We start from the raw sequence: 26,557 nt of genomic DNA, 5'->3' as shown, positions 1-26,557 counted from the left end.
CGGGAATGGCGGAGTAATTGGCTTTTGTTTACGGCGGATAAGCAAAAGAAACTGGCCACGTGCGTCAGCTCAGATGCGTTTACCGCTGGCTCGCGCTTTGTACGCGCGCGATCGCAGTCCAGGATTCGTTAATGAACAGGACTGCAACATTTTAAAGTGGAGCTGCTGCCGTTTGTGTTGAAGCAAAGAAGCATAAGATTAACTAAGATATTCTGTGCCTGTATTCACATACATTATATTCCTGGCACTCCTATCCAGAGCTACTTACAATATAAAATAAAGCACATCCATCTCCATTATCTCAGCAATACTCCCAGACCAGAGGGTACGAAAGCACAAAATGAAGTTAACTTTTGCCAACCTAGAACAATAGTACAATACGAATAATATAAAGTAGGCTATACAATTAAATTAAACACACACATATATATATATATTTTTTTTTTTTTTTGGTCAAACCATAAAGCATGCTACAGCAATCCTTTAGACGATATATATGAAGAGAGCGCTAAGCGGTGGGAACAGGAAGATGCGAGATGAATTCCAAGATGTAGGCTTTTTGCGATTGTCCTGATAAGCCAGAATCGTTCTAATGAACCTTATGTGAAATAAAATGTCCATTGAGCTATCGATATTCATATTAATTGTAAATTTGTTCTATGCATACCGTTTTAATTTAAAATTATATGGTTTAATAATACTGAGACTGTCAAGGTCCCGAAAGCAGACGTGTATGTTGGCGAGTTAAGAGAGGGAGAGAAACGGCATTCGGGTTTATAATTAGCCTCGGTATTAGACTGGGTAGCCGGTGTGCTTTACGCCTGCCACGTCCTGACGCGCATTCTGCTGAATATGCCCGCATCTTATTCCACCGAGAGCGGGAGGGTCTCCAGTCCAGTCTGTCCCCCGTTGGTGATTCGCGTCACTCTGCAGTGGAGACCGGCGGCAGACAACCATCCACCCTGCCGGCGCGGATTTGGCGCGTGAGTCATCGCCGTATTTAAGCCCCCCCCCCCCCCCCCACCCCCCGTGCGTGCATGTTGGGGGGAGTGACCTCTAAAGTAGCAGCAGCAGAGAAAATCTCTAAAAACAAGTGTGTGCTGGAGAGCATATGTAATCATAAATACATGTGGTTTGAAATAATTGTTAATAAATCGATCAAAATGGCCATGCAGCACTTAGGCTATGTGAAGCACTCGCAATTACAGACTTTCAGGATAGCGGATCTTTAACCCCTTCCGCTGGCGCTCTGCTCCGCCGCCCACGTCAGGTACCCCAGAGCAAGGGATCGCGCGACCAATGTAATTAATTGGGCTGCCTTAAGTTGCGCCTTATCCTGATTTCAAATGTCATATGAAAATACAAAAAAACTACTGCACTATAACTAAGTAATAAACACTAAATGGAAATAAGTTTAGCTGAAAATTTACTCTTTTGTTGCCTGCCCCTCCCGAAAAAAAGATTGTAAATGAAAGGCATTATAAGGAAATTCGAAACAGAATACCCCAAACTAAATGAGAAAGTATACTACGTTTGTGTTTTTCAATTAATGGAAAAATATTAATTGTAATGTAATAAACTTAGTTAAGCTACATATATGCGCACGCACTCTCTCTTTCTCACACACACGCACGCACGCACGGACACACACACGCACGCACGGACACGCACGCACGCACGCACGGACACACACACACACACACACGCGTTTAAGTGACGCATGAGTCAGGTGGCGCTTCATATAACCGAAGGGATGTGGTCGGATGCTGAGGAGAGGAGAGCAAGCTGCGTGTGCGCTGCGACAGCACGAGAGATGCGATACACCCACAATTATCATCTCAACTAGTTAGCCTACAGAGGTAAGATTTCTCACTGGCGAATAATCTCTTAAAATCACTTTTATCAGTAAATATGTAAATATTATATTTTAATGAATACATTTGTCTGCTCAGTTTTTTTTTTCCAAATTCGTTGCCAACCTGATGCATGCACCTTCTTTTGCTAGTCTCTCTTTCTCTCGCACTGATATTGAAATGGATAAAATGTGTTTCACCGTTCTAAATGATTTACATTGCTTTAAGCCGTTGGCTGATACTAGGACATCAGTTTATTTTCTGTATTATTATAATTATTATTTTAAATTAGGTGTAGTTACCGCCAGGTCCTCTTATTCGGCGTAAAAGCGCGCATGGTCGGCAAGCTCCAGACTTTTAGATTTTCTGTTTTTGTCTTCCAATAACAGCGATATATTGCGATTTACGTAGCAAGCGCCGGTGTTGCAACAACAGCGAAGAGCGCATGGTTACCTTGACAACCAAGAGTGACTCATTCAACGGACCCGCAATTTCAAAACTAACAGGATTTTAACGTTTACCTGTATATTTGCATACGCCAACGGCTCCACATATTGTTTTAGGTTGAACAATAAATGTATTCTAGATTTGGGGAAATACAGGAAATACCACACAACCCAATGCAAAATTAAACGAATACGGACACATGCTGGTCACTTGTATGTTAAAGGTCAAATTGAATCATTTACGAGTAAAAGTAACAATACGCTATTAATATAGCCTATTTGTCAACTTCAGGGGTGTCCAAACGTGAAAAGAGCTGATGTGATCGTCTTAGTGGGCTAAAACAAAAACCTGCACCGACAACTGAAAAGGCAGAAAATATTGGCCACCCCTGATCCAGTGTGTGTGGTAGAGAAATAAAAACAGCTATTCATAAAATCATAAAGCAGACAGTTCCAGGCCCAACTGAGCTTGGATGTCCATCCTGTTGGGAGAATTGGGAGGAGGATGGGGGGGGGGGTATCAGAAATTAATCCTTTTTGATTCAAATTGTTTTCAGTTGGCAGTTGTTTTTCTCAGAGGGCAGAAATAGTGCATGCCAGCTGATGAGGCAGCGGTCTGTATGTGATCTTGATGTAGGCGCTGTTCTGCATGCAGGATGCAGTCCCATCTGAAGCCCTGCGCTGCTGCAGCGCTGGTGCTGCTCGCATGCCTGCTGCACAGGTGCAGGGTTCAGGCCGCTGTCCTGCGACAGCACCAGCCCTGGGGGGGCGATTCGGACAGGAGGCCAGCCCACACCCCCCTTCTGCCCAGCGCGGAAATGGCCAAGGCTCTGGAGTACATCGAGAGCCTGCAGGAACGAGACCGGCCGGACTACGATGACAACGGGGAGCGTTTCCGCCCGCGGTGGGGGCAGGAGGCTGAGGGACAGGGCGGGGCCGCCCCCCGGGAGGACCACGTGTCCCAGCAGCTGCTGAAGACCCTGCTGAGCACCCTGCAGGGGGCCAGCGAGGACCCCAAACCCGCTGCCGCCACCAAAAACGGGGACGACATCCGCAAGAACACTGAAGCAGGGGATTATGGGGGATATCCTTTTCCTAAGCACAGCAAGCAGCACAAGAAGTATCCACTGATGTTTGAGGAAGAAGACTCGAGGGAGAGCCCCTACAAGCGCACCAATGAGAACGTGGAGCCACAGTACACTCCTCAGAGCCTGGCCACCCTGCAGTCCGTCTTCCAGGACCTGGGGAAACTGTCCACCCCCCAGGAGTACAAACGGCACCAAGCCCAAGAGCTGTACCGGGGTGACCGCGACCTTTTCCCCTTCAGCGACCTGGCGTACGCGGACGTGCTGGGGGGAGGGGACTGGACCCCCATGGAGGAGAAGGTGGAGACAGAGGAAGAGATCAAAGACAGCCGAGAGGAATTCGACAAGGGTTTGGACAGCAGTGAGGACGATGATGACGATGATGATGATGATGATGGTGATGATGGCGATGATGAAAATGATGTGAAGCGATCCAGCCAGCCACCCAAGTACAGGGGAAAGGATGACCCAGAAGATTTCACCAAGCTGGTGGATTACTACCTCCTGAAAGTCCTGGAGAAGACTGAAGAATCGGAGCAGAAGAGGGAGGAAGAGGATGCTGAGAGGCGCTCAGTCCAGCCCTCGTATGACGTGGACCCCCAGGCTGTGTACCAGCTGATCAAGATCTCACAGAAGCTGCAGATCCCCCCCGAGGACCTGGTGGAGATGCTACAGAGCAGAGAGATGAGAAAGCAGAAGAAGCTGAGGGTGCCAGAGGAGGAGACGGATGACCTGGAGCGAGTGGAGGAGAAGCTCATGCACATCTCAACGTACAGCAAAGACCACGGCCCCATCACCAAGTACTACAGCCGAAGGCTGCCCGAGGCACTCGCTAACAACTTAAAGATTCTGCACATTCTGGGGATGGAAACCAGGGGCAGCCAGAGAGGAAAAGCTCTTCAGCAGCAAAGGAACCCCAAGAGCACGCACACGAGGTACTACGCTCACAGCGGGAGGCACGGGAACCACGTCCTTCCTGCTCCGAGTATTTCTGATCACAGAGAAGGCGATTACGATGATGCAGTTGATGAGGATAAGCTAGCCACTTACCTAGCAGCCAAGATGCTAGCTCAGTACCCCAAAGCAATGAGCAAAGTGGAGCTGAAACGTGCCCCCCAGCCCCCACCCCAGGACGAGGCCTTCGGGCCCTTTGAGCAGGCAGTGCTGGATTACTTTGAGCAGTTAGCCAGTGAGAAGGGCTCCCGACCCAAAAGGATCCCCGAACCCGAGGGCACGGGCGACTCGCCCCAAACACAGCGCCTAGATGACGAAACGCTGATGAGAATGCTGGAGTACCTGAACCCAGAGACCAGTGAGAGCGAGGAGAGAGACCTTTACGGACAAAACACTGGCGGAATGTAGCGGGCGGGGCTGGTGATGTATATCATTTTGATGAATAAACAAAAAAAACCTAAAAAAAATGTTGCAGAACAAAAGGAATGCAACCTTCCTTTTAGCTACAGTAAAAATCTGAGTGTAATTTGGTGTTCTGGGGAGTTTATTTGTTGTGGTTTCTGATTTGTGGAATAGTAGGTGTTTAATAGTTACAGCTGCAGGTGTCTAAAGAACACCTTTAACTCAGCATATGAGAAGATCCTCACCTGTGATAAACCTTAATACCACAGCCGAATCAGTGTTGGATATTGTGTTTTTCTTCAGATGATACTTGGTGAGTGTATTGCATAATGTGTAAAGTATACGAGATTAATAAAGCATCAACTGGTACTTTCTTCTTACTGGCCAGTATTATATTGTCTGACAGGAAAATGATCAGAAACTAGACGTCTTTCCATCTATCCTCATCACCTTGTGAATGACAGCCAATCAGAGGCTCTGTCCTTAGGTTTGTAGTCTGGCATTCTACAATGAACTACAAATCCCTGCTACACTAAAGGGAAGCAGGATGTAAAGAACATTTATAACCGCTTCCTACTTAAATTCACACGAGTGATGAGGCACATTTTCAGGGGAATTGGAAATGGATTACTGCTGGCACAGAGACAGTAAACCTGCATGGGAAGAAAGCTCCACCTACTTCAGTGCACAACAGGCTCCGCCCACTTCAGAGCCACAACAGCTGCTCTTGCCACTCAAACGGCATTAAGTTTCAGGGACATGGATCTACATCACGTAAATGTGGAAAACCACCGTAGTACATCATTTATCATTATCATTTAAAAAATTTTCTTTAATTATACAAGTAAATTACCAGTTCTGATGCAGCTTAATCAAGAGATTTGTCTACTATCTATGGCAGGTCTGATATTTAAACTGACCTGCAGTTGGGGACATGGAGCTCTGGTCCAGCTGTGACCCCGCTGGACATTTCATTGCACTGACCCTGCCATGAGCTGCACTATTTATACAAGAAAATCCCAGAGACCTTTTTCATATAAAAATATTTATTTTAAATTTATTACAACTGAAAATAAACAAAAGCTTTAAAATAAAAGACCTTCATTTTCTCTGTGGAGAAGAGCTCTCCTATGGGACTGCAGTAATGACAGGGTCACAGGGAGGCCTACTGAGAGGGACACAGGCCTTTCCCAGGAAAATGCTTTGCATGAAAGAAGGGGGTTCATAAGGAAAGGGGGGTGATCATGGTTGTAAGGAGCACAAATATCTGTTGAAATAATAGTGATTAGTGAAGATTAACAGTGAAGAATTCATTAGTAACCATAATTATAATTGAACTCGGAACATTGAGTCTAATAACCCATTAACGGTATGTAAATAGCTCAACAGCAGACAGCTCTCAGTTTCATACATTATCCATGTACCAGACCAGTACATGGATAATACATACAAAACATTATTAACCTACTGGCTGAAATATTTCATCTGGAGGGAGTGTAATGCTATTTGAACAATTAAACTTATTTCAAATAATTATTTGCCCCAGTGATTATATTCCCAAAGCTCATTTCAAATGACAAAAAATAACCTTTAAATGACTTTAACACAAATACTAATAAATTCATGTTAATAAGATTTTCACACTTACAAAATAATTAGAAACCAGCTGGTTTACGGCCTGAAGTTTTGGAAGTTGGCTTCAAGGTGTGCAAAAGAATATGCACAAATACATATCCTGTGGATCAAAATGGTTTCCGTTACCCAGAATTCAGTAGGTTCACCGACATACAACTGCAGTGCATCGTCTTCCCCATTTCAGAAGGTGGGTTTGTTCACGTACTCCTCCATTGTCTGAAAACCCAACACACAGGCGTCAGTTTCCCCCAGCCCACCTGCTGACCCTGCTCACCGTGTGACTTACCAAAGGAAACTAAACATTTAACCTTTGTTTCTTGCACTGGATTGCACATCATGCTGAATTTCAGCATGGTCCCCTTAAAATGGAGGCTTCCGGAATGTATAGAGCGAAAGAGACAGGAGACAGAACTCCTCCTGACAGTGTTGGGTTGTTTCTCTGGTGAAGTAGATTTCAAAAGGGCCTCTAAGCATGTAGGGAAGAGACTACATCTATATAAGGCAAGCAGGCGTGTGTGTGCATGTGTGGGTGTGTGTGCGTGTGTGGGTGTGTGTGCATATATGCGTGCTTGTGTGTGCAAGCGTGTGAGTGCATCTGTATGTGTGGGAGTGTGTGTGTGTGTGCGTGTATATGAGTTCAGTGATTCACTGGCCTCCTGCAGCAGGTCAGACTCCTCCATAGACTGGGCCACGGTCAGTTTGGAGGTCTCCTGCACCTCCCCCCCCATCAGGAACTCGTCCAGGATGAAGTAGGCTTTCTCAAAATTAAAGATAATATCCAGCTCACACACCTGCAGGAGGGAAACAGAATGTTAGAGAATGCAAAACAGACCTTCAAAGAGCTCCGTACCAACGCCAGACGAGCTGAAATCAAACAGGATCAAACATTTTATTGGACAAAGTTGTTTTAATTAGTTAACGAGTGAAACTAACTATAGCCCTGGCATGAGCTGAAAAGCAGGCGATTGGTGAGATGTTTGGTTGCCATGACGCTGTTGAGAGAGGTGTAATTCTTACATTCCCAAAGTATTTGTCCAGCAGCTCCACATAACGGTGCAGCACCTCCAAACCCAGCAGCTCATTATCCTGATCGTCCAGCCCACAGCAGAAATACAGGCTGGCATACCTGCCAGGAGGAGAGGGGGTCAGATCCCTGAGCATTATACAGGAGGAGAGGGGGTCAGAGCCCTGAGTATTATACAGGAGGAGAGGGGTCAGAGCCCTGAGTATTATACAGGAGGAGAGGGGTCAGATCCCTGAGTATTATACAGGAGGAGAGGGGTCAGAGCCCTGAGTATTATACAGGAGGAGAGGGGGGTCAGAGACCTGAGTATTATACAGGAGGAGAGGGTGGGATCAGAGCCCTGAGTATTATACAGGAGGAGAGGGGGGTCAGAGCCCTGAGTATTATACAGGAGGAGAGGGTGGTCAGAGCCCTGAGTATTATACAGGAGGAGAGGGTGGTCAGAGCCCTGAGTATTATACAGGAGGAGAGGGTGGTCAGAGCCCTGAGTATTATACAGGAGGAGAGGGGGTCAGAGCCCTGAGTATTATACAGGAGGAGAGGGGGTCAGAGCCCTGAGTATTATACAGGAGGAGAGGGGGTCAGAGCCCTGAGTATTATACAGGAGGAGAAGGGTCAGAGCCCTGAGTATTATACAGGAGGAGAGGGGGGTCAGAGCCCTGAGTATTATACAGGAGGAGAGGGGGGTCAGAGCCCTGAGTATTATACAGGAGGAGAGGGGTCAGAGCCCTGAGTATTATACAGGAGGAGAGGGGGGTCAGAGCCCTGAGTATTATACAGGAGGAGAGGGGTCAGATCCCTGAGTATTATACAGGAGGAGAGGGGGTCAGAGCCCTGAGTATTATACAGGAGGAGAGGGGGATCAGAGCCCTGAGTATTATACAGGAGGAGAGGGGGGGATCAGAGCCCTGAGTATTATACAGGAGGAAAGGGGTCAGAGCCCTGAGTATTATACAGGAAGAGGGGGGGGGGGGTTAGAGCCCTGAGTATTATACAGGAGGAGAGGGGGTCAGAGCCCTGAGTATTATACAGGAGGAGAGGAAGGTCAGAGCCCTGAGTATTATACAGCAGGAGAGGGGTCAGAGCCTGAGTATTATACAGGAGGAGAGGGGGTCAGAGCCCTGAGTATTATACAGCAGGAGAGGGGTCAGAGCCCTGAGTATTATACAGGAGGAGAGGGGGTCAGAGCCCTGAGTATTATACAGGAGGAGAGGAAGGTCAAAGCCCTGAGTATTATACAGCAGGAGAGGGGTCAGAGCCTGAGTATTATACAGGAGGAGAGGGGGTCAGAGCCCTGAGTATTATACAGCAGGAGAGGGGTCAGAGCCCTGAGTATTATACAGGAGGAGAGGGGGTCAGAGCCCTGAGTATTATACAGGAGGAGAGGGGGGTCACAGCCCTGAGTATTATACAGGAGGAGAGGGGGGTCAGAGACCTGAGTATTATACAGGAAGAGAGGGGGGGGGGTCAGAGCCCTGAGTATTATACAGGAGGAGAGGGGGATCAGAGCCTTGAGTATTATACAGGAGCAGAGGGGGTCAGAGCCCTGAGTATTATACAGGAGGAGAGGGGGGTCAGAGACCTGAGTATTATACAGGAAGAGAGGGGGGGGTCAGAGCCCTGAGTATTATACAGGAGGAGAGGGGATCAGAGCCCTGAGTACTACGTTCTGGTGAGGCAGTAGGGAGGTATTATTTTCTGGTGAGACTCGGTGGGGCATTACTATGTGCTGGTGAGACGGTGGGGCTGTACTATGTTCCGGTGAGAGACGGTGTGGCTGTACTATGTTCTGGTGAGAGACGGTGTGGCTGTACTATGTTCCGGTGTTTGACAGTGGGGCTGTACTATGTTCCGGTGAGACAGAGGGGCCGTACTATGTTCCGGTGAGAGACGGTGTGGCTGTACTATGTTCCGGTGTGAGACAGTGGGGCCGTACTATGTTCCGGTGAGACAGAGGGGGTGTACTATGTTCTGGTGAGACAATGAGGCTGTACTATGTTCCAGTGAGAGACAGTGGAGCTGTACTATGTTCCAGTGAGAGACAGTGGAGCTGTACTATGTTCCGTTGAGACAGTGTGGCTGTACTATCTTCTGGTGAGACAGTGTGGCTGTACTATGTTTCGGTGAGAGAGTGTGGCTGTACTATGTTCCAGTGAGACTCAGTACTGCTGTACTATGTTCCAGTGAGATGCAGTTTGGCTGTACTATGTTTTGGTAAGACAGTGGGGCTGTACTATATTCCAGTGAGATGCAGTTTGGCTGTACTATATTCCGGTGAGACAGTGGGGCTGTACTAACCTCTTGTAAACAATCTTCATATCTCTCCAGTGCAAGAAGTTGCAGGAGCGGGGCACTCTGGGTATGACCATCGTGATCATGTCGCGGATGATCTTTTTCTTCTCGCGGTCAGTGAGGGGCGTGAACCACTTCTGCAGCCGGAGCTTCCCCTGCCGACTGAACAGCAGCAGGAAACGCATCTGCAGCCAAACGTACACACACACGCACATATACACGCGCGCACACGCACGGAGAGACAGAGAGAGAGAGAGAGCAAGAGAGCAAGAGAGCGAGAGAGAGAGGACGGAAACTTTTAAAACAGGCCTCAGTTTGTCATTTGATGATTCCCTAAAGCCCATTCATGATCCAGACGTAGCATACACGGACCGGACTCCACTGGAGTCTGCGTGGTCAAAATGACAAAATAGCGGACCTCAGCGTACGTCCGCCTTGGCATGTCCGCGCGAAGCTCAATTTTTGTGACCGCGCATACCTAGCGTACGCGTACCTGTGTCACACAAATCATGGCTCGGTATGAAACTGTTTCACAGCGACATGCATTTCATGTGGCACCGGAAACACGCGGTGATGCGGAATACACAAAATAGACATGGAGTGGGCATTTGAAGAGAGACTGGCTGAAGAGGTGAGAAGGTACAGGCACTTATGCCATTCATACCAACGGGATTATAAAGATTTTCAGATGAACAACAATTCATGGAGAGAAATAAGCACAAGGCTGGGCAAGGACGAGGCCATGTTGTTTACAGTCTAACTTCCTGCAGAAAAGGAAAACGACACGCAAAGATAGTGGGGAATGTAGGGCTTGGGTATGTGGTGGTACGACTGGAGTATGAAAGGGCGAAAGACTGCGGACTGTCCGTCCGGACAGCGTATGCGCCCTGTATTTACAGAATATGTAAAAGCCTTAATACAGGAGTTCAACAGAGACTGCGCGCTCTCTAGCACGTGCAGCTGCTCCTCCCACAGGCTCCACTAGGGGCAGTGTTTCTTCTCTGTTCCTCAAACGCACTGAATACTTCTAATTGAGTTTCACTTTTGCTGGAGACAGGGAAGTACCAGGTTTGAATGTGAATCCAAATGGGGCAATTAGGAAAAACTTTCGTCTGGTAATTTTCTCAACGGATAAAATGTCACGTTCGGGCACAGGCTGCATTGACAGCGTACTGGTGATATAAAATGTAAAGTTGAGACAGCTGGTGGGGCAGCGGCTGCACTCTGGGGCGTTGTGTACGTCCATGTCTGGGTAAGCTGCCCTTGTCTTTTCAGTGCTCATGGTGTACCAACGCTGTGCGATAGCATTCTCCGCCTTCAGTAAATGTCTGACTCTTTGGCCCTTTCAGTAATTATACATATCTGCATGCCAAAGGCATTTTTCATTTCATCAAACCCCGCCTAGGATTCAGGAGGTTACGCCGCGCTACTGATCCCCATTAAAGAGTAAGGAAGCTGATGGAGGTAAAAAGGCCGCAGGGACAGGAAGGAGCAGTAAAACCTATCGATCGCGCGCAGTAATAATTAACGTTTCTGTCTGGAATAATTCACAGCCAAGACACTAAATGGGAGGAAAACAACCCTGAGGAAACATTTCAGCCAAAAAAAGGGTGCCCGGGCCTTAATACATGTTCACTTATAAACTCGTCTCACAACTATGCCTCGTCATGTTTTAGGCCTCTCTTAACAGTATTTTACCTGTTTTTTAACATTAGTATATTAAAGTATTATTTAACAGTCCTCTATTTTGACAACAAATTAAGTAAACTGCAGCGGGGCAATCGCCAGATCGACAAATCAACGATCAAAGAAAGCGCCTGTTGAAAAACTGCAATATGGAGATAACTGCTAACAAAATGTTCTCAACTTCCCGAAACGCTGTTGTGTTGGTATTGAAAACGAACTGACATGGATATAAGCCTCGGGTGTTCAAATTTTACCCAAAAAGAACGTGGGTGCAGGTTTTTGTTTAGACTTAACAAGGTCTTGATTGAAGACCATGATTCGTTAATTAGTTGAATCAGGTGTCGTAGTGCTGGGCTAAACAAAAGGCTGCACCCGCATCGACCCTTTACGGGTCAGACTGGACACCACATGATTTAAATCTTTTCGGCCTGTTACCAACTCCTGGGGCTGCATTCAGACACTGAACTGTAGTAAAAGCTACAGATGTCCTCCTGGATTATGTGGGGCTACGGTCGTGGCTGAACTATGTGCACCTTAACGTCAATACCCTTCTGGTTATTATATTTCATAATCTAAGATTGCACTGTGGATCGTAGCGCCACATCAGAGTTGGTCTTCCAGTTAAACATTTCTTACACGATCATTTTAATACATAATGCATATTCCTTCCCCTTTCCCTGGATATGCTACGTAAGAAAATAGTTTAGCTGTGCAAAGTTCTTCGCAAGAAATCGCGATAAAATTGAGTACGATATGATATTGCAGAACAAGGTCAGTCATCATCGTGTAGCCCACAGGAGAGGACATGGGACAAACCGAACGCCTACGCAGCATCGCGTTCGAGCGCGAAAGAGCACCTTTCTACCTGTTAAAATTACAATATCCAGAAATTTAAATCTAATATTAGAAGCCTATGTCAAATTTTTAATACAGTATTAACCTGTGCACATTCCTGTGGGATGAACATTCATGTAGTTTATTTCTTAGTGTAGACATTATAAACACTCAGATGAAAAGGACAGGTGCATTCACCTGCGGAAGGCGCAGCTTGTGTGGCTGAACCTGCACTCACAACTGAAACGTAAACACGTGTTCCTGCTGAAAAGACATAAAGGCGCCTTACCATGTTTTAATCCAGTGGAGGTCCTTCTGATTTTAACACGCGTTACTGAGCACTTTATGCTTCTCGTCGATCCGATAAGGCAGCATAGTTCCCCTTCCAGGAATTCTACAAACAGAAAGTTGCTAAACTCCTCCCCCCTAGGCATTTGACCATTGGATCGCCCCGCCCATCACAGCCATTCGGACCCCGGATTGGTGCACACCTGTCAGGCTGCATGGGGGGCAAGGTGCACTGTTTGCAAAGCACTTCGTATCTACCCTGCCACCCTTCATCCTCTCTGGTGCACGTTATATCATTTCTAGATACGTTGCTTTCATCAAATCGACGTGTAAAGCTCCCCAATACAAATGTTATACCAATGATACAAAAAATAAATAAAAAAAGAACTGCCACACACAGTAAGGACCGAATTTTCACAATCTCTGAATGCCGGGACAAAGGTCATCGGATGTTTCACTAGAAAGTGTTGACCTCGATTGTGAAAATGTTTGAGCTAGGTGCGGTCCATAGACGGAGCTTTTACACTGGTCCGACCGCACGGTCCTATGACCTTATCCGCACACTTTTAGAACGTTCCTTTGCAAACTGACAAACGAAGTAAACCAAACCCTGAGCAAGCTCTCCCCCCACACTAAACACGCCTCTGATCAAACTATTCATCTTCTCCGAGAACACCGTTGATGAAACTATTCAACCACATATTCATTTAAGTTCGATATTTTTTTTTTTCAATACACATACAGACTGAACTTCACAGTTGTTGTCAAAGTCCTTATACACGGTAAAGATACTGAAGGCAGCGCGAGCGGTTAGGACAAGCTTTTGCACAGCTGTCACGTTGTGCAGCCCCGTTGTTCTGAGGGCAGCCACTGGATGGCCAGTACTGTCACAAACCTGAACTGTGACCCACGTGACTGATGCGTCTGCGCTTAAAACAAAGCGAGGGTGTGAAGCAAACTGGTGTCGGAACTCAGGATGTCTCTATATCGGAATAGCATCTGGTTTTTAAAGGGAATCCATGAATACACAAGGTATGGTAAAGTTTCCGCTAGACGTTGTCCCTGTTGGGTTTACTTGGTTCTTTTAGCGTTTATAGCTCTCTTTTAACACGAACTGAGACCGATGCCCAGATCGCCACCGACAGCCACAAAGATGCAGCTCTGTAATTAACACGGGAGGCTCTCCTCAACTGGCTTAAAATCGAAATGCAACATCATTGACATTGTAATTTACATTGGCTATTTAGCTTGTTCAACAAAGACTAATTATCAACCCATGCAAAGTATTTATGTTATTAATGTAGATTTGCGGATCTCAGACTCATTCATTACATTACATTACATTACAGGCATTTGGCAGACGCTCCTATCCAGAGCGACGTACAACAAAGTGTATAACCATAACCAGAAACAAGTATGAAAACCCTAGAGAGAAGTACCGGTCCAAGTGCAGGGAACAACCGCATAGTTCAACTTGGACCCTGAAGGTTAAACTGATTAACACTAACACAACGAGAACGGCAACAACGCAGTCTATGGAAAAAAATACAAGCAGTAGTTAAGACAGTTAATGCAAGGATATTAGAGGATATTAGGGTTTCAGGAGGGCATTCAGGATATTAGATTATATGGTTTTTTCCGTGGTGTGTACGGTAATTGTACTGTGAACGCGCGGGAATATTGCTCGCATAGTTTAGGTGAATGCGCTCGTGTTCTCGTGCATTAGAATTCGCGCTGGTTGGTTAAGAGCGTCTGAACGCAATGCGAAGGGCGACAGAAGATTACAGGCGCAACTGAAGCAGCGGTGGCGCTAGAAGGAAAATTTAGATTTCAACTGACTCCGCGGTGCTGAAATGAAATTTTAAATTTCAACTGATGCAGTGGTGCTGGAAAGAAATTTTAAACTTAAACTGATGCAGCTGTGCTGGAAAGAAATTTTTAATGTCAACTGATGCAGCGGTGCTGGAATTAAATTTTAAATTTCAACTGATGCAGTGGTGCTGGAAAAAAAATGTAGATGTAACTTCCTGGAACACGAATGGTTTACTTTGTTTCGACAACCCGTGCAGTAAACCAATGAAATAACCGACCACTTGCAGCTATAATGGTCACATTGTAACACTTTGGGTCCGTTATTATTGCTGTTGGTCATTGATCATAACATTCAACTTAAATGGATAAATGGTAAATGGACTGCATTTATATAGCGCTTTTATCCAAACTTGCATGTTTATGTGAATATGCGGGAGCTTTACCGCATTTCACACTGCACAAAATCATCAGGATCTTTTCCCAAGATATTATCTACCGAACCGCAGTGTGATCTTTTAATAAAAGCAACCAGGGCCCGCTTTACCCCTGCTTGTCCAGAGAATACAATGACACTACAGAGTCTGGGATCAAGGCCAGCTTCACAAGCCTGTCATTAGCTTCCACTGATGTCGCTCAAATGATAATGCAAGCCTTTTATAAGACTGAGAGTTTGTTCTAGGCCAGCTAGCTGTTGTAATTGTTTGCGTTCTTTGTTGAGGTCATGGTTAAATCAAAGCTCTCATCATATACTGCATCCATTTTGTCTGCTGTCCTTGAGATGACCTTGGATTGTTGGCTAATTGGACTTTTTTTTATTAGCCAACACTGTATGCAATGGGCAGCATTCAAATACAAGGCCTGGTCCATGCGATGAAACCTAAATAAATCACAATCGCAGTCTGAGAAGGGCAGACCCTGGGCTGAGACAACAAAAGTGTGCTGTCTGCAGGAAGTGTGCTGTTCTCTGGTGCATTGTGGGTGTCTGCAGGAAGTGTGCTGTTCTCTGGGGCAATGTGTGTGTGTCTGCAGGAAGTGTGCTGTTCTCTGGGGCACTGTGTGTGTGTCTGCAGGAAGTGTGCTGTTCTCTGGTGCACTGTGGGTGTCTGCAGGAAGTGTGCTGTTCTCTGGTGCATTGTGTGTGTCTGCAGGAAGTGTGCTGTTCTCTGGTGCACTGTGTGTGTGTCTGCAGGAAGTGTGCTGTTCTCTGGTGCACTGTGGGTGTCTGCAGGAAGTGTGCTGTTCTCTGGTGCATTGTGGGTGTCTGCAGGAAGTGTGCTGTTCTCTGGTGCATTGTGTGTGTCTGCAGGAAGGGATTCGAGAGTGCCGCTAAGCGGTTTGTGGAGAAGGACCTGGATGTGTCCGTGGCAGGCCGGTCCTTCATGATAACTGGCGCTAGCAGTGGAATCGGGAAAGCCGCTGCCATCGCCATCGCTAAGAGAGGTAGTCCGCGGGGTTGGGGCGGGGGCTTTGGGGAGGGGGGGTGAGGAGCTGGAGCAGGGATTGGGGGTTGGGAGTCTCTAGCATTCATAGATTAATCATAACTCAATATGAACTGTAAATTAAAAGGGCATCACTGGGGTAATACAGTAGGTTTATTAGCCTCTCAACTGTGAGTGGTCCAGAGCCACCTGTTTATATTAGTGCTGGATGTGGTCTGCATCGAGCTGCTGAATGGTGCGTCTCTCTGAGCCCATAAGAGTTGCTTGGTGATGCATTTTTCTGGACACAGAGGCCAAACCAGTGTGGAAATGCCGCAATAGTCAAAACCCCACACAGCTGGGCAGTTTCTAACACGAAGGTAAAACCTGTGGTGCAGTTATTTTAGGGTTAAACCTGTGGTGCGGGTATTCCAGGGTTAAACCTGTGGTGCGGTTATTCCAGGGTTGTGTTTGTGATTACTATATGCCCCCCAGGCAGTGTGAGATTATTTCAGGGGTTTGTCTGTATGCCCCCAGGCGGTGTGAGGTTATGTCAGGGGTTTGTCTGTATGCCCCCAGGCGGTGTGAGATTATTTCAGGCGTTTGTCTGTATGCCCCCAGGCGGTGTGAGGTTATTTCAGGGGTTTGTCTGTATGCCCCCAGGCAGTGTGAGGTTATTTCAGGGGTTTGTCTGTATGCCCCCAGGCGGTGTGAGGTTATGTCAGGGGTTTGTCTGTATGCCCCCAGGCGGTGTGAGGTTATTTCAGGGGTTTCTCTGTACGCCCCCCAGGCGGTGTGAGGTTATTTCAGGGGTTTGTCTGTATGCCCCCAGGCGGAGTGATCCATATGGTCTGCAGGAATAAGGACAAAGCTGAGGAAGCCAGAGGTGACATCATCAGGGAGACGGCCAATAAGGTCAGCTCCTCAACTCACCTTTTCCATTTCAGCATCACACTGAAATGCCACCTTTGCAAGGGCGTAATTTATATGTCTAATTTTTGATTGTTACACGTATGCCATTATATATCATTGGCTACTAAACTGTGCAGTTAAGACTTCAATATGTGTCTGTAGGAGATTCATGTCCATATCCTGGACCTGTCAGAGCCTCGAAAAGTTTGGGAATTTGCTGAAGCCTTTAAGAAGAAATACAAATCTCTGAACGTGCTGGTGAGATTACTGTGGGCTTTTCTAATGATAGACTAACAATCATTCAGTGTGATCAGATTTTTATACATCCATCACCTTTACTTCATCCCCCCTCTCTCTCCCTCCCCCCCTCTCCCTCACCCCCTCTCTCACTCTCTCCTCTCTTTCCCTCCCCCCTGTCTCCCTCCTCTCTCCCCCTCTCTCTCTCCATCTCTCCCCTCTCTGCCCTCTCTCTCCCTCTCTCCCCTCTGTCTCTCCCCCTCTCTCCCTCCCCCCTCCTTCTCTCTGGACAGATTAATAATGCAGGCAGCATGATGAATGAGAGAGAGGTGAACACTGATGGGCTGGAGAAGAGCTTTGCCACCAACACTCTGGGTAAGAGAGTCTGTACTGCACCCAGGGGCATTCTGGGTAAGAAAGTCTGTACCACACCCAGGGGCATTCTGGGGAAGGCACTCTGTACCACACCCAGGGGTATTCTGGGTAAGAGAGTCTGTACCACACCCAGGGGCATTCTGGGGAAGACAGTCTGTACCACACCCAGTGGCATTCTGGGTATGAGAGTCTGTACCACACCCAATGGCATTCCGGGTAAAAGATTCTGTACCACACCCAGGGGCATTCTGGGTAAGAAAGTCTGTACTACACCCAGGGGTATTCTGGGGAAGAGAGTCTGTCCCACACCCTGGGGCATTCGGGGTAAGAGAGTCTGTACTACACCCAGGGGTATTCTGGGGAAGAGAGTCTGTACCATACCCAGGGCATTCTGGGTACCTTCTGCTGTGAGGCAGAAACTGGTTTGTGTGGGTTTGATTGTACCTTCCCTTTCTCCCTCTAGGGGTGTACATTCTGACCAAGAGCCTGATCCCTCTTCTGGAGAAGAGCAGTGACCCCCGGGTGGTGAGCGCACCCCAAATTGGTGTCTAACACCCCCCACCTGCTTCTATCTGTCTAACACCCCCACCTGCCTCTGTCTATCACCCACCCAACACCCCCTGCCTCACACCCACCCAACACCCCCACCTGCCTCTAACACCCACCCAACACCCCCACCTGCCTCTGTCTAACACCCACCCAACACCCCCACCTGCCTCTAACACCCACCCAACACCCCCACCTGCCTCTGTCTAACACCCACCCAACACCCCCACCTGCCTCTAACACCCACCCAACACCCCCACCTGCCTCTATCACCCACCCAACACCCCCTGCCTCGAACACCCACCCAACACCCCCACCTACCTCTGTCTAACACCCACCCAACACCCCCACCTGCCTCTATCACCCACCCAACACCCCCTGCCTCTAACACCCACCCAACACCCCACGTGCCTCTAACACCCACCCTGCCTGCGTCTAACATGCTGCCCCCTATCTGCAATCCCTCATTAACAAAGCTAGCACACACATGCACCTCTACACCCTCAGAAGCCAGGCCTCTGTACCAATAAATCCCACCCACTCTGGAGGAGTTCTTTATCAGCCACGGGTTTCATGATCTCAGACTCCCTCTTCATGAAGCACAGATGTTCTGAACCCCTCCCCCATCCTAGACTCCCTCTTGATGAATCACAGATGTTCTGACCCCCCCCCCCCCCAGATCACGGTGTCCTCAGGCGGAATGCTGGTTCAGAAACTCCGCACGGGAAACCTGCAGTCTGAGCGCGGCCCATTTGATGGCACCAAAGTCTACGCCCAGAACAAGGCAAGCAGGCAAAGCAGGGCGTGGTGGGGCCGGGCGGGGCCGGGCTGGGCCGGGCTGGGCGTGGTGGGGCCGGGCCGGGCGGGGCTGGGCGGGGCTGGGCTGGGCGGGAGAGGCGGGGCTGGGCGGGGCTGGGCTGGGCGGGAGAGGCGGGGCTGGGCGGGGCTGGGCGGGAGAGGCGGGGCCGGGCGGGAGAGGCGGGGCCGGGCTGGGCGTGGTGGGGCTGGGCTGGGCAGGGCTGGGCTGGGCGGGGCTGGGCGGGAGAGGCGGGGCTGGGCAGGGCTGGTGCAAACTCTGGTGCCACTCTGGCAGGGGGGGCTCTTCCTACGTTCAGGAGGTTTATTTTTTCGGGGCAGAGTGCTGTAGTTCTCACGGCTCCTGGAGCCTGATCGCTGACTCACTCTTCTGTGTTTGCAGAGGCAGCAGGTGGTGATGACAGAGCAGTGGGCCAAAACACACGACTCCATCCACTTCTCCGTCATGCACCCTGGCTGGGCCGACACCCCAGGTACCGTCTGCGCTGGCGGAGGGGTGAGGGAAGGGGGCCGGGACAGTATTTGGAATTTGAACATTTTGACGTTAAAACATCAGATAATTTTAGTCCCAAATGAAAGGATAAGGTGAGATGAAAGATGGAGGGACTCACGCTTGATGCAGTAAGTTGATTGGCTGTCTTGCCCCCAGCCGTGGCAGCAGCGAGGCCAGACTTCTACCGGTCGATGCAGCACAAGCTGCGCAGTCCTGAGCAGGGTGCGGACACCGTGGTGTGGCTGGCCGTGTCTGAAGCTGCCGCCGCCAAACCCAGCGGACGCTTCTTCCAAGGTATGGCACAGCCGCCCGGCTAAGGCAGTGCACACAGATAGCCCTGTCACACCCAGGACCCGACTCACACCCGGGCTCCGACTCACACCCAGGACCCGACTCACACCCGGGCTCCGACTCACACCCAGGACCCGACTCACACCCAAGACCCGACTCACACCCAGGACCCGACTCACACCCAGGACCCGACTCACACCCGGGCTCCGACTCACACCCAGGACCCGACTCACACCCAAGACCCGACTCACACCCAGGACCCGACTCACACCCAGGACCCGACTCACACCCGGGCCCCGACTCACACCCAAGACCCGACTCACACCCGGGCTCCGACTCACACCCAGGACCCGACTCACACCCAAGACCCGACTCACACCCAAGACCCGACTCACACCCAAGACCCGACTCACACCCAGGACCCGACTCACACCCGGGTACCAACTCACACCCAAGACCCGACTCACACCCAGGACCCGACTCACACCCAGGACCCGACTCACACCCAAGACCCGACTCACACCCGGGCCCCGACTCACACCCGGGTACCAACTCACACCCAGTTCCTGAATCAAACACAGGTCTTGACTCAAACCAAGGTCCCGAGTCAAACACACGTCTCGACTCAGATGAAGGTCCTGACTGACATGTGACAAGTGTAAGGTGGTCCATTATTATTATTGTTAGGAGGAGCATTAGGTTTTAGGGGAAGCATAAAAAAGGTTTTCTGTCAGGTGACGCAGGAGGTTTACCTTGCATTTGGACTGTACCATTGTGTCAGATAATAAAGTTTTGAGGGGGTGGATTTGGTGAGTCATGTCGCACAGAAGGTGCATCAATGTAGGGACTCGTTCCAGGAGCTTATTTTACCTCCTTGCACTCTTTCCTTATGTCCATTCCTCACTTTCTTAGCTCCACCCAATGGAGGATGCAATGCAAGCATGCAAGGATAGAGGAAACGTGTAGTATGCAAATAGAACATCCTTGTTCAGTCAAATATCAGTTTGAAGCCACATCGATTACAGACACGGCAGATGGGGAGAGGTGGATCCATGGATCGATTATTTATACGTCTTGTTTCCTAAAAAAATACTTCCGCAAACAGATGCACTTGTGTCTCCTTGCTCAAGTATTCCTCGAGAGTCTCCTAGCTCCTCACTCCTTTAAGGAGCCTTTAATGGGTTGGAATGTCCTTAAGGAAGGCAGGCCTTGGTAGATTTCCGGGTCAGGCGGGGACGGAGGAGACAAACACGGCAAGCGATTGAATTTAGCCCCAGGTGATGCAGAGGGATTCTAAAGCGTGAGACCAGGGCTGTGTCTCCTACCCAAACAGATCCTGAAAGGGTCAACCGATCAGTGCACCTAAGCATCTAGACTGCAGACAGAATGAATGGAGTTAAAGGTCGAAGGTCACCGTGCCAGTCACTCATTAGTTTGATTTAGCTATGTGTTATTGGTTGTGCAACACAGCTTCAGGGTTCCACTGAAGGTGCAGTCAGACTCCCATCAGGGCCTCTGTGGCGCACTCCGCCCGCGGAGCGTGGAACAGACAGCCCCTGTCTGCAAGCATGAGGAGGCACTGGGCCTGCAGGCAGCTGAATGTGGGTCTGTGCGCTTCTGACGGAGCGGGAGGAGGAGGAGGAGGAGGAGGAGGGGCTGGCTGCGCTCCAGTGCAGCTGCTGGGCGATGTGCTCGGTGACAGACACGGCCAGAGAGGACCAGGCCCCGCCCCCAGGGTGACCTCATGCTCCCCTCCCAAACCCCCGCAGCACCAGATCCTAAAACACAGACTGCATTACAATCCCGCAGTGCTGAGGCTGGGGGCTGGGTGCAGAAAAACACTCTCGTCTTTGTGTGACTGGAACAAGTCAAAAAACTTCTGTGCTGCCTCCATTCAGCCAGAAAGGGCATCTCAGGACTTGGTCCTTGTTCACTGTGAGGACCCAGGAAACCATGGAGATCTAGAACTGCAGCAAAGTGAAATATACATATACTGCATGGCCAAATGTATGTGGACACCTGACATCCAACATCTCATCCAGAATTGAGCACTAATATGGAGTCAGTCCACTCTTTGCCACTATAACAACCTCCACTTTTCTGGAAAGGCTGTCAGAGCATTGTTCAAGTTCAGGTTCAAGTTTATTATTACCCACATGGCAGAGGTACACTGAACTGCATGGGCATTACAATAATAAAAAGAAAACGAGCAACGAAAGTGATTTGCTTCCATTCAGCCAGAAGAGTGAGGACGGCCCTGATTGAGTGATAAGTTGACTTTTCAATTGATCCCAAAGATGTTGGATGGGGTTGAATCAGGGCTCTGTGCAGGCCAGTCAAGTTCTTCCAAACCGTTCTTTATAAAACCATTTCTTCTCGTGCTGAAACAGAAAAGGGCCTTCCCATACTGTTGGGGAAGCACACCATCGTCTCGAATGTGATTGTATGCTGTAGCAAGGGAGATTCCAGGCTCAGACCTTTAGAGGGGCTCAGCCCCTAATGAGAATGTGACATGCATACAGTGCCTTGCAAAAGTGTTTAACCCCTTTGCTAAATCACTCGTTTCATTGGATAACAATACATTTATATTTTTCTATATGTTATTTTAATTTACAATACTTTCAATGAATTACTCATAAGTAACATGAGTTTTACACCACAAAATATTTTTTAGAAAATGAAAAATGTAATAAAAATGATGTCTGCAAAAGTATTCAGCCCCTTTCACTTTGGCAAACCTCACTTCAATTAGTTGGGTGGTCTATTGTAGTAATGGTTCAGAATAAACAATCACAGATTTCAATATAATACACCTGTTTTAGAGAGGGCCCACAGTCAGTTAATGAAACCTGAGGCAAAGACTCAATCATAATGACCATAACTTTCCAAAGTAAATAAAAGCTAAAATAATAAAGTGCATCAGTTAGCTCGTTAGCTAGCAAGTGTGCAATGCAAGCAGACTAGCTCAGAGAGCTCATCTCTGAGCTAGGTGGCTAGCTAGCAAGCGAACAACGTCAGCTAACGTTCTTTGACACTTCACACCATGGAACTACAACCAGAGACTTTCTAAGTCTTAAATCGACTTTGCACTAACTCTATGACTCACACAAACAACGTTAACTAACTTTAACAGTACCCACACAAAAAGTAATGACATTCACGCACTGCCATGTTTAAAATCTGAAATTAGCAAATTTACAAGCAAGCTAGGTCAGACGTTAGCTAGCTAGCTAGCTTGTGAGCTCGCTAAAATTACGTTGATACATCGCCAAACACATCGAAACAGCTGCACAGTAATATTGATTTGGCCCAACGTTCTCGGTCAGAACACTCAGCAATTTTATTTGCTAACGTTTCAATTTATTTGTGTTTTTCTGCGCCATGAAATCCTAAATTCACTACCTAGGTACATCTCGTGAGCTCAGTTTGAAACTAGGGGTGGGGTGGATAGGAAGTGTAGAACGCTGCTGATTTTCAATTTACCAGCCCTCAGACAAGTTTGCAAAATCTAACATTAGAGAGGGCTAAAAATGATTTCAGAAAATAATAATAATAATTTTATTTTTTTAGGGGTGCTGAGATGAAATTTAGGTGTGCTTGAGCACCCCTAAAAAGAGTCTAAAATCGCCGATGTGCTGTAGCATTAAGATTTTCCTTCACTGGAACTAACCCAAACCATGAAAAACAGCCCCAGACCAAGGGGTGTACAGATACTTTTGGTCATATAGTGTACAATATTAGTAACTATACCACAGCTGGGTAGTGTGACATGTCAAGGAATTTGAGGAAATCTGAATGTTTAGTTACTAAAGGGACTACTGCAATGACAAGTATGTGTGTGTGCGTGCGTGTGTGTGCGTATATGCGTGTGTGCGTGCGTGAACACGTGTGTTTCAGATCGCAGGATGGTCTCTGCTCACCTGCCATTGGCCTGGACTCGCAGCCCCCAGGACCGGGAGCAGAAGTTCATGGTGCTGCTGGAGGAGATAGGCAAAACCTTCCAGCCGCACTGAGCCCGAGTGGCTCCACCATGAGTGGTCATGGTCTGGCGGCGCCACCATTCAGGCCACGCCTGTCTCACCACTTACCGCTACAATGCCCGATTTACCAAAATAACGCTTTAACTGCTGTGAAGCTTTAACTCACTTCTAAGCAGGTCCATGTTTGGTAGTTTTAACAGGTGGAGGAGAGAGGTGTGTTCCTGCAGCTTAAAGGGCACACGTGCTGCATGCTGCACTGCTGTACAGCAGCAGGAGTGACTCATTACGGGGGGGGGGGGGGGGGCGCTGTTGTGTGCATGGGTAATGATAACAGCTTAGGACTGTGTGACACAGGAGGGTCCCACAGGGTTTCCTCATCTCCTCTCTAAAATGCAGGGGCTGGCAGGACAGGGCACTTGGAGGTGGGAGGGGCTCCAGAAGTGGGCAGGCCTACTTCTGGGGCACCGTGGGAGAAAATGCCAAATCTGCAGGTCCCACCTAGCTAGCTATAGCCTGTGATGGAAAGGGCTGTTTCAGGAGGGCACTGAAGGGTTAAGTTTATGGAGCCAAAGGCAGGACCGTGTTTAGCAACACTACCTGGACAGAACATTGCATGAGGTCTTACCTGTGGAACCCAGCCCAGAAGGACTCTCTCTTCTCTGCACTTCGCTCTGAAAACACAGACTTTATTAACATTTAAACACTCGAGCAGTTTGGCTTCTGTTGTGTCCTAACCTTTGGCTGACCTGATGTTGTTTTTACTGACAGCATCACTGGATGTGTGCCTGACTGATGTGTGATAATTTGAATGTGTAATTTCAGTATTTAACCACCGTCGTCTGAGCAGTTTTGAAATTCTACTGGTTATGAGAGTACTGAAGCCGTTTGTTTCTCTGGGTCAGTATGTCTCATCTTCAGATCACAGGGACTGAGGATCCCTGAGTGTATGAATAGGATGCCAAAAAATGGAAACTTAAAAATGCAGGACTCGCTTCCTCCCTCCCTATGTATGTCTGAATCTGGTACTGTGGATCTCTCTTTCCATGTGCGGTTCTGTTAACTTGTCTCTCCCTCTATGGAGGGTTCTGTTGACTTGTCTGTCCTTCTATGTTGGGTTCTGTTAACTTGTCTCTCCCTCTATGTTGGGTTCTGTTGACTTGTCTCTCCCTCTATGGAGGGTTCTGCTGACTTGTCTGTCCTTCTATGTTGGGTTCTGTTGACTTGTCTCTCCCTCTATGGAGGGTTCTGTTGACTTGTCTGTCCACTCTTTGTTGGGTTCTGTTGACTTGTCTCCATTGTATCTGGCTGGATCACTCCTCTCGTGTCTGGTTTAGTGCACCCCCTGCTTCAAACTCCCTGGCTCTGTCTTTCAAATAGTTTGGTTTGCATTTTATGGCAGATGTTTGGACTTAAATGATTGGAACATGTTTTGAACCACATGGAAAATCACATATCTTATGTACCTTCAACCGAATGGCCAAATCCTTATGTGCTGACTGTAGAATATGAGAATAATCACATGTACTCTTCTCTCTCTTCATATGTACTCTATCTGCTCTAAATAACTCTGTAATGTACTGCCCTCTTAGTAATGAGAATAAAAACATTTGGCTCTGAAATCTCCAGTGTACCACTGTTTTTGAGGCTGTGTGTTAAACTCAGAATAAAATACTTTTAGTTATAATGCAGTGAGCTGGTTTGGACAGGATGAGCATGTGATCCATCTTTGGGAACCCCTTCCCAGGGCAATAGGGGACAGGATTAAGGTAGAACAGGTGACCTGTCGATGGTAACCCAGGGGACAGTGTTGGGGTTTAACAGGTGATCTGTCGATGGTAACCCAGGGGACAGTGTTGGGGTTTAACAGGTGTTTAACAGGTGATCTGTCGTTGGTAAGTAAGGGGACAGGATTAGGGTTGAAATCCAGGGGACAGCAGAAGGGTTGTTTCTCTGAGGGACTGCATGTCCATCTCTGGTGTCCAGAGTGGCACATTACTGCAGTCCTGTCAATGTTTGGCTGGGCTTAGGGGCAAGGGACAAAGGTCAACCACTGACAAGGTCCCTACCTAACTGTAGGTGTTCAAGAGGTTTTGCGTAAGGAGCAGGAACTGAAGATTAAAAACTGTTTGATTTTCCTGCAAAGCAAGGAGCTCTGTTTAAAAAATGCACATGGCAAACATGCTATAGGTTAGAGTGTATAGTTTTATTAAGCTTCTTTAAACTTCAATATTCATGATGCCCGTAGCCTGAAACACCATCAGGCAGAAGCATTATCAACAGGAGTTATCTTTAAAAAATACCCTGTTCCACAAGTACAACAGTGTGGTTGCAGGATCCTGCGCAAAATTACAAGGGCTACACAATGGCATAAAAACAAAGCAGGTGTTAGGGCGTGTCTGTGGAAATCTCACTTTTCTGGAAATGCAAACGCTTGCTACAGCTGAAGGGCTCTTAGGCCTGGGCCAGCTGGCCTCCAGCCGACTGCCGCCATGTGTGGAACACGAGACGGTCTTTTCCCAAAAACACACTGCAACAGCTACTCCTGCGCTACTGTGGAATGGGTAACTAATGTCTGTTTGTCTCAGGACGATTTCAGATACAACAGAGCTAAGATTACATCTTTACTAATCGCCATGGTGATGGGGGACTGTGGATCAGCAGCTCGACAGGGCGGAGCTACGGCACACACTCTCAGTGTAAAATAACTGATCCAGCACAGCCAGTGCTCCACGACTCAACAGCACTGCTACTGGTGAACCCCAGTACTACAGACAACTTTCACCAAGCCCACACCAAATGAGAAAGGACAGCTAGCTTTTCAATTAAAATGTGCCTGCAGACCAGCTAGAGAAAGTGATGAAATTCCTTCATTATTTTTACAGAGTACCAAAGGCTAACTTTTTGTGGAAACAGAAATGAGGACTTGAATCCTGACTGCACTGTAGCAATGGGTCTCCCGACAGTCGAATTCCCAGAAACATTCCCAGTTACATACTCTGTAACATTCCCAGCCACAGCCCTCCAGACCAGAATTCCCATGTGTACCGTTAATCGGACCCACCCTCCACTTCGCCGACGCCATTACTTCATCTAATGAACACACTACTGGCAGAATCAGCTTGTGACCATAAACACAGGCTACATGTATAAATACAGTGTAAGTAAACATGTTACTGGG

At 48.1% G+C, this 26,557-nt stretch overlaps 4 protein-coding genes across 7 annotated transcripts in view; 2 read left to right on the top strand and 2 right to left on the bottom strand.

Annotated features, from left to right (window-relative positions):
* The first annotated feature begins 1,705 nt into the window (after window positions 1-1,705).
* Window positions 1,706-5,114, top strand: scg2a (secretogranin II (chromogranin C) a). Of its 2 annotated transcripts, none has more exons than XM_035385556.1 (2): window positions 1,706-1,859; window positions 2,955-5,114. In XM_035385556.1, exon 2 carries the CDS (start codon window positions 2,956-2,958, stop codon window positions 4,744-4,746), a length of 1,791 nt encoding a protein of 596 aa, XP_035241447.1. In that variant the 5' UTR covers window positions 1,706-1,859; window position 2,955; the 3' UTR covers window positions 4,747-5,114. The 2 variants fall into 2 exon arrangements, with proteins under 2 accessions (XP_035241447.1, XP_035241449.1); XM_035385558.1 differs by having other exon boundaries at window positions 1,725-1,859; window positions 2,937-5,114.
* A 654-nt stretch (window positions 5,115-5,768) lies between these two features.
* Window positions 5,769-13,344, bottom strand: ap1s3a (adaptor related protein complex 1 subunit sigma 3a). 3 transcript variants are annotated; one of them, XR_004761780.1, is made up of 6 exons: window positions 12,501-13,344; window positions 9,698-9,876; window positions 7,393-7,501; window positions 7,029-7,166; window positions 6,502-6,591; window positions 5,769-6,007 (listed from the first exon to the last, which is right to left on the bottom strand). XR_004761780.1 is itself a non-coding variant. In XM_035385560.1 (5 exons), exons 1-5 carry the CDS (start codon window positions 12,501-12,503, stop codon window positions 6,556-6,558), a joined length of 465 nt encoding a protein of 154 aa, XP_035241451.1. In that variant the 5' UTR covers window positions 12,504-13,343; the 3' UTR covers window positions 5,769-6,555. The 3 variants fall into 3 exon arrangements, 1 of the variants encoding a protein (XP_035241451.1); XR_004761779.1 differs by having other exon boundaries at window positions 6,389-6,591; window positions 12,501-13,343; XM_035385560.1 differs by having other exon boundaries at window positions 5,769-6,591; window positions 12,501-13,343.
* Window positions 13,345-13,373: 29 nt separating this feature from the next.
* Window positions 13,374-23,686, top strand: LOC118209860 (DHRS-12_like_SDR_c-like domain-containing protein). Its single transcript, XM_035385559.1, has 10 exons — window positions 13,374-13,531; window positions 15,618-15,751; window positions 16,562-16,644; window positions 16,804-16,899; window positions 17,172-17,253; window positions 17,717-17,778; window positions 18,479-18,583; window positions 18,998-19,088; window positions 19,265-19,402; window positions 23,297-23,686. The coding sequence occupies exons 1-10, from the start codon at window positions 13,476-13,478 to the stop codon at window positions 23,410-23,412; spliced, it is 963 nt and encodes a 320-aa protein (XP_035241450.1). The 5' UTR covers window positions 13,374-13,475; the 3' UTR covers window positions 23,413-23,686.
* Window positions 23,687-25,561: 1,875 nt separating this feature from the next.
* wdfy1 (WD repeat and FYVE domain containing 1) overlaps window positions 25,562-26,557 on the bottom strand; it is a 14,789-nt gene continuing 13,793 nt past the window's right edge. Inside the window, exon 12 of the mRNA XM_035385555.1 lies at window positions 25,562-26,557. This exon is cut by the window's right edge and continues 1,407 nt beyond it. The gene's annotated coding sequence lies outside the window, so the exon portion shown is untranslated.

The sequence above is a fragment of the Anguilla anguilla genome, chromosome 12 (assembly GCF_013347855.1).
Source record: "Anguilla anguilla isolate fAngAng1 chromosome 12, fAngAng1.pri, whole genome shotgun sequence".
Taxonomy (NCBI): Eukaryota; Metazoa; Chordata; class Actinopteri; order Anguilliformes; family Anguillidae; genus Anguilla; species Anguilla anguilla.
The sequence above is the reverse complement of the archived record's forward strand: the minus strand, read 5'-3'. Positions and strand labels throughout refer to the sequence as shown.

Bases quoted from the DNA above. Each gene is read 5' to 3' on its own strand.
- LOC118209860 (XM_035385559.1), top strand. From the start codon at position 13,476: ATGTCTCTATATCGGAATAGCATCTGGTTTTTAAAGGGAATCCATGAA. The intron at 17,254-17,716 runs GTAAGAGAGTCT...TTCTCCCTCTAG, and splicing joins CTTTGCCACCAACACTCTGG to GGGTGTACATTCTGACCAAG. The intron at 17,779-18,478 runs GTGAGCGCACCC...CCCCCCCCCCAG, and splicing joins AGAGCAGTGACCCCCGGGTG to ATCACGGTGTCCTCAGGCGG.
- ap1s3a (XM_035385560.1), bottom strand. The intron at 7,502-9,697 runs GTTAGTACAGCC...TCCTCCTGGCAG, and splicing joins ATGAAGATTGTTTACAAGAG to GTATGCCAGCCTGTATTTCT. The intron at 6,592-7,028 runs GCCAGTGAATCA...TTGGGTTTTCAG, and splicing joins AGTCTGACCTGCTGCAGGAG to ACAATGGAGGAGTACGTGAA.
- scg2a (XM_035385556.1), top strand. From the start codon at position 2,956: ATGCAGTCCCATCTGAAGCCCTGCGCTGCTGCAGCGCTGGTGCTGCTC.